The 7,570-nt window shown below is 34.6% G+C and overlaps 1 protein-coding gene across 1 annotated transcript; it reads left to right on the top strand.

The window, feature by feature from the left end:
• The first annotated feature begins 307 nt into the window (after positions 1-307).
• Positions 308-1,246, top strand: LOC131415668 (olfactory receptor 6C2-like). The gene has a single exon (XM_058557489.1). It carries the CDS (start codon positions 308-310, stop codon positions 1,244-1,246), a length of 939 nt encoding a protein of 312 aa, XP_058413472.1.
• The last annotated feature ends 6,324 nt before the right edge of the window (positions 1,247-7,570 follow it).

The raw sequence follows: 7,570 nt of genomic DNA, 5'->3' as shown, positions 1-7,570 counted from the left end.
TCTACTTTGCAAAGCTCTTTAAAATATTTCATTTTTATCTTTTTAATGTCTGTGAAATCTGTAATGATGTCATATTTCTCATTCCTGTTGAGTTTCATCTTTCTCTTTTTTTCCCAGGTCAGTCTCACAACATTTTTATCAATGTTACTTGTCCTCTGTAAGAATTAGCTTTTGATTTCACTAATCTTCTCTATTGTTTTTCTCTTTTCCATTTGATTGATTTTTGTCTTATTATTGCCTTTCTTCTGTTTAGATAATTCCTCTTTGACTTTTTACCTGTATACTGCCTAAAACATCAAAGGTAGTAATGAGAAATCACACAGCAATAACAACATTCATCTTGTTGGGACTTACAGAGGACCCACAGCTGCAAGTCCTAATTTTTATCTTCTTATTTCTCACCTATATGCTGAGCATTACCGGAAATCTGACCATTATCATTCTTACACTCATGGATTCTCATCTCAAAACACCTATGTATTTTTTTCTTCAAAACTTCTCCATCTTAGAAATCTCCTTCACAACAGTCTGTATTCCCAGATTTCTGTACAGTTTATCAACTGGGGACAATATCATTACTTATAATGCCTGTGCCAGTCAAATATTTTTTATTGGACTTTTTGGGGCCACAGAATTTTTTCTCCTGGCAGCCATGTCCTATGACCGCTATGTGGCCATCTGCAAACCCCTGCATTACATGACCATCATGAACAATGAAGTCTGTACCATCCTCATCCTCTGCTGCTGGATCTCTGGGTTGATGATCATTATCACACCACTTGGTATGGGCCTCCATTTGGAGTTCTGTGACTCCAATGCCATTGATCATTTTGGCTGTGATGCAGCTCCCCTTTTTAAGATTTCATATTCAGATACATGGTTCATAGAGCAGATGGTTATAATCTGTGCAGTACTGACATTCATTATTACACTGGTAGGTGTCATTCTTTCATACATATATATCATCAGGACAATTCTAAGATTTCCTTCTGCTTCACAAAGGAAAAAAGATTTTTCCACCTGTTCTTCTCACATGATTGTGGTTTCCATCACCTATGGCAGCTGTATTTTCATCTACATCAAGCCTTCAGCCAAAGAAGAGGTGGACATTAACAAAGGGGTATCTGTGCTCACTACATCTGTTGCCCCTTTGTTGAACCCCTTCATTTACACCTTGAGGAACAAGCAAGTGAAACAAGCTTTCAATGACACAATCAAAAAAATTGTATTTTTCTTACACAAGTAAGAGTACACTGAATTTGAATAATCAAATGAAAATGATAGATTCATCCCTTAATATTTTTTCTGGATTTCCTAACTAGTTCAGTCAGGTTAACCTTCTCATAGTGCTTCAGATCTTGATTTGTGAACCTACTTGGAAAAAGTCATTTCTTTCTTTCTTTAATCTCAATCAAAATTGTTTCTATCATAAAAACAACATGAAAATTTGTTTCCAGGAAACAAAATCTTCCCTCATCTCTCGCTAAGCTTTTCTAATATTATCCAAAAAGAAATTGTATGACATGTTAGATATAGTTTCTAGGGTTCCTGGGAAATTTTTAGAACAATAGTTTTGCTATATTCATTTAATTTACATATGTAAATATGCAGAAAGAAACATTTGAAATATGGGAAGACATATCTCATCTTTGTTTTGAGGTATTAATAAGAGAAACTTTAAAATAAGAGAACTCAAAATAAGCACATCAAGTAAAATCAAAACACATTGTAACCAACTGAAAAAAAAATACCCAAATCTAGAAACAAATATTATATACAAAAGATAGAAGCAAGCCAGAATATTTAGAAGATTTACTTCAAGAAACAGGAGAAAATTTTAGACCACAGCTGTGTATCAATCGCATGCAAGCACTCACACACATGTGCACAAACAAAAAAGGAAACAGGATTAAAACTAACCGGAAGATTTTGCTTCCAGCTCCATCAGAGTAGTTGTTTAAGCCCATGTTTTCTGCCTTAAATAATCATAAAATTGAATTAAGTACACGAGGGCACTTTTGACAACAAGCACCTCAAAACTGTAACTCTCTAGAAAAGGGAAATCCAGTAAATGAGTCCACAGTTAGCACTAGTTCAGTCCACACCATGAGCTAGAAATTAAGCTCAACATGATTATCTCTCTGAGTTGAGTTGGCAAAGATCAGGTCAGCTGAAGTCGTTAGTGTCCTCAGTTCAGGGCTACAGTTGTGCTGGGATCTCGGCAGAAGTTCCCCATGAATCCTTGGCTCAAAGATTGACTGAACACATGCGGGGCAAGTGTACTCCAGGTTTACCAGTGATAAGGCTCAGAGTTCAACAGAGGTACTAGAGGCCAAGCAGTCTGTGGGCTTGGAGTTTGGGCCCAGCCAAAGTGAAGAGACCTTGTTAATATCCCTTCAAAGCACAGGCTTCCACCTGAACAGTGGGAAAGCCACCTAGGAGAACCTTAGGAGTAAGGACCATATTCTAGAGCAAGAGTCAGAAAACTAAGACCTGAGAGCAAAATCCATCCACCACTCATTCTTATAAATAAAGTTTTATTGCAACATGTCCACTCCACTCATTTACATATTGCTTGTGGCTGTTCTTAACGGCAGAGTTGAGTGGTTTCACAGAGACCTCACGGCCCAAAGAGCCGAAAATGTTTACTATCTGGCCTTCTACAGAAAACGTTTGCCCACCTCTGTTGTGGAATTTACTTTTCCGTCTTTACGACTTTGTGTCATTTGGGTAGAAATAGCGAGCGGTGGGTCGCTATGCAGCTACATTTTCATCTGCCCAGGGGTCTCCAGGGAGCAGCTCTCAAACTTGTTCACCTGCTAAAAAATTCAATTAGTGCATTCCTCTGAGATTTCACCTTTGTCTCTGCATGTAGCTCAAAATAGATTTTGAAAGGATGAGAAATTTGGGAAGCGTGTCTATTCTGTCCACCTAGATCTCACACTAACAACTAAAGTTAGAGCCACAACGCTGTTTTATAACAAGTAGGGAGTTCACTTGCTTTGCTGTTTAGCAGGAAATTTTGTTCAGCCCTCCAATTCCCATAAATCTTGAATCTCATCTCAACCTCCCCTCAAAAATATAGACGTGTTTACTATTCCCAAAGTTGTACATGTGCAATTCAAAATCAAGCCACAGGAGTATACTCCCTGTGGCTACTGCATTCTAGGTAAGGCCATCTGCATGATCAGTCCACACGTCTTTCATGTGCCATAAATGTAAAGCATTGTCCCTGAAGTTTTGATAGTACCTCTCAAGTGCTGTTTGGCTGAGTCATCACAAGAGCAGCCCGCCAGGCACCCACGTAAAAGTAGCCTTTCATCTTTAGACAAAACCACCTTAAGCTGAAGAGACCACCCAAGATGAAAATTATTTGAGACCAGCTTTTATTCAATTCTGCTGGAAAACTGAACTGTTTTTTAAAGAGAGTGCATTTGCTAATGCTTAGGTCATATGTTGTCTAACATAAAAAGAAATCTGTTTGTCCTAGGTATTTAAAGTAGATATTGGAACTTTCAGTTTCAATATTAAAATGAAATTCAACATTATATATATCAAAGTCAGATAATTATTAAGATGATTTAAAGTTGACACTGATTTTCCCTCTTTGATAAAATATTAATCATTTATGATGTACTTTATGACACAAAATAGACAATAACTCATATTTGTTATATACACTGTACTTATAATTTGATTACTAGTTTAAAGTAGTTGCTTTGCTGCATGAACAGCAAAATAGTGAATACCCAACTAGTGTCTTTATATAGACTACTTGAAAACTTTGTTACTCAAAAAGGTTCAGATTGGAAGATATGTATTGACTGATTATATTTATGTACACATGGTTTATTTTTGCCTTTTTTATAAAAATAAGTAGATGCTCTGAAGTGTTGATTGCTAATGAGTGAGAAATAACCAACTAGATCTATTTAATACAAAATTTGCACTAGTTACAGATAAATTCCTGTTCTCCAGTTTGGAAATTAATCTGATATTCTCTTTGAATGTAAAGGAAAATAGCTATTGTATTACTATGCAAATTACAGTAGAATTTAGTACAAGACTATTTAGCACTATATAGGGCATAACATATAGATTTGTTCAAAGAGTAAAATTCTTAGCTTTACTTATCTTCACCTCTAGTACTCTCAGATTCACCAAATCTGTTGATACCCTGCAGGTGATTCTTAAGAGAAGGAACATGCTACCATACTGGCTACTGATTGTGCTACTCTTAGGCATTTACCCCAGATAAAACTTGTTCATAAATATTCACAGCAACTTTATAATAACCAATAATTGGCAACAACCCAGATGTCCTTCAAAAAGTAAATGGTTAATCAAACTATTACACATCCATACCTACCATAGAATACTGCTTAGAAATATAAAGAAACACACTATTTATATTAAAGAACATCTGGGTTGTTGCCAATTTTTGTTTTTTATAAAGTAATATAAACAAACTACTGATACAGACAACTACCTGGATGACTCTCCAGGAGTACTTTGTCCAAGTAGAAAAAGCCAATCCCAAAAGTCATATACTCTATGATTTCTTTATACAATATTGAAATTACAAAACTACAGAAATGGAGAACAAATTAGTGAATTCCAGTGGTGGGATGAGTGGGGGAAATGGAGGTTGGTTTCGCTAAAAAATAGCAAAATGAAGGATCCTTTTGGTAATGAAACTTATACGTACTCTGTGTGATTGTCAATATCTTGATTGTGAGATTGTACTACAATCTTATAAGATATTACTATTGGAGGAAAATGGGTAAAAGATACACGAGTTCTTTCTGCATTATTTACGACACCTGCATGTAAATCTATAATTACCTCAAAATAAAACTTTGAATTAAAAAAAGAAGGAAATTCACCATACCAAAATCAAGGAGAGAAAAAAATAGGGTGTACTAGAATGATAGTAGAAACATTATTCGAATTATCATAAAACTGGAAACTATAAAAAGGCAGAAGAACAGCAGTATGGAGAAAGAAAGTATAGTTAATTTACCTAAAAATATTATAAAACAATAGAAATGAGTAATCTTATAATCTTACAATGAATTACGTGCAGCAGTATGGAAGAAATCTCACTAACTTATTAGTGAGTGAAAAGAGTCAGACATAAAATATTTCATGCTATATGAATTCACTAGTATAAAGTATGAAAATATGAATAACTAATCCATATTATTACAAATCAGGGCAGTGATATTCCTGGCAGGGGTTGGGGAGAATGAGCTGGTGGATATTTCATAACCATACAATGAAGCAAGCACCAGGGAAATCGTTTAGGTGATGGTAATGTTCTGTTCCTTGATTTTGTTGCTAGTTATATGTACGTGTTCCATTAATGAAAATTTAATGTGATGAGAAGTTAAGAAGTGTACTTGTATGTATGTGTGTTCCTTCATAAAATATCTTAAATTTTTAATGTGAAAAATTAAAATAAAAGTTAAAAACCAAATTCTTATATCCATTTGCCTTAGAAAAGAAGCCAGGCATTTGCTCTGTTTTAACATCCTTGTTGTGTTTCTATTATGTGTTTAATGCTATTGTTATGCTTCTATGTCTTTAAGAAAACTGTCCTACTGCTACGTGTATTTTTTTGTATGTCAAAATACATTAGCAGAAGATTCATTACTCACTTTTTATACAGTAAACACAAGGGACGCTTTTGTTTATCTTTCACTTGATCCTTATGCACCTATAACATATTCAGCAAAAGCAATAAATGTCACTGTTAGTTTAAAATTTACAGGACAGTCTGTCTCCATATCCAGAAAAGATCAGGCCCTCAACTATTCCATAACCAGTTTTTGATACACCCTTGCCTCTGGGTCAATCTTTAATTCCCCTTCAACTACTGGAGGTAAAGAAGTTATTTCCTAACTTTGCAATGTGAAATACTATCTAGTGACAAGATGTTAGAATAAAAGATTTGGAAGATCTCTGCGTCCCCAGAGCTTTCTATGAATGTGGATTCCTGAAAAAAACATGGTCATATATGTACAAATCTCCACTAAAACACATACAGCAGCTAGAAGGATGTGCAACTATGACATGCAACTATCTACTGGGGCTTTGGGTAAGAAAAAAAGGAGGAGGATTGGCAATAGATGTTAGCTCAGAGCTGGTCTTCCTCAGCAAAAAGAGGAGGATTAGCATGGATGTTAGCTCAGGGCTGACCTCCCTCACAAAAAAAAAAAAAAAAAAAAAAATGATAAGGACAAAGCCAGCATTCAAATTTTTAAAAATGGAAAAACTCATGAACAGTTCAATTCATAATGAAGAGTTAATGACTGATAAACCTCTGAAAAGTTATTTTTCCCAATTTGAAATCTATTACTTATAAATTTGAATAAGACAACATTTTCGGCAAAACAAGTTAGAAGTCTGATGATGCCATGTTTACTTTAGGGTGTATTATTGCTGTATCTTCCAGTCCCCTAGGACAGCGTCCCTATTGCTTTGTTCTATTGTCAACGTTAATTATATGTCAAATTAATTAATAGCTTTGAATCATAGTCACCAAAGACAGTTTCATTTGTTTATTTTGGTTGATATCAGTATATCTGTTGTAGATTAAGTAGATAAAAATCCCTTCAGTCTTCTTAATATGCAACTTGTGCTAAAATAAAACTGATCTCCCTACAGAATGTAGGGTCAGATCAATTCTTTAAGAACCAAAGATACTTTCTTGCTTTCCTCTACTTGATCACTAGTCTTCCTTCTCATTTAGCTTTTTGAAAACCTATAGTAGCAGTTTTTAAGTTGAACAGATTCTATAATGAAAAACAACATCTGAGTTGACAAGGGACATGAATAACAGGATATCTCTGTACCTTTATTCCCAGAGCTGTTTATGAGTGCAAGTGTGGTTCAGGAGAAGAAACATGAATGTAAAGTACATCCATGCCACGATTAGCATGTTCTTGTTTAATTTTGGGTCCCTGTAAGGAATTTTGTGGTCAAAACTGCAACGCAAGCCTGAATGGTTGTTATAAGAGTAAGTATTTTGATGTCACTCATGTCACTTAGTTTCCTTTCTCTGGAACATAGATAATATATTAGTGATGATACTCTCTTCTAAAATATAAGAGTTGTGTCTGCATAGCCAAGGGAGATATTAAGTAGTAATTTGGGGGATGACAATTTAAGAAGTGAAGTCAAATTGCCAGATTTAGAGAAAGATCATGAAAGAAAACAATTTTACTTTTTCCATTAATGAAAATAATGTAAGCTTTCTATATGATAACTCTCTCCCAGCAGCATGAAACTGTCTTTAAAATGACTACTTCTATGACAAAATGTACTGCTGGCACCATCAAATGCTTACACCAATGAAATATTTATCAGAGTCAAGATTTAACACAGGATATGTCAATAATCTAAACCTAAAATTGGGTTACATTCTAGACATACTTCTGAACAGAACTAGATTTTTTTTTTAATTTATGTTAAACATAGAATGAGTACTATTTAAACAATGCAAAGCCTTTTCTTGAGATTAACAAAGAATATGACAAGAAATAAATTTAAGGGATGGCATATGGTC

This window comes from Diceros bicornis, chromosome 17 (assembly GCF_020826845.1).
Source record: "Diceros bicornis minor isolate mBicDic1 chromosome 17, mDicBic1.mat.cur, whole genome shotgun sequence".
NCBI lineage: Eukaryota > Metazoa > Chordata > Mammalia > Perissodactyla > Rhinocerotidae > Diceros > Diceros bicornis.
The sequence above is the reverse complement of the archived record's forward strand: the minus strand, read 5'-3'. Positions and strand labels throughout refer to the sequence as shown.

What these genes read in the sequence shown, in the direction of transcription:
- LOC131415668 (XM_058557489.1), top strand. Translation starts at nt 308, where the DNA reads ATGAGAAATCACACAGCAATAACAACATTCATCTTGTTGGGACTTACA.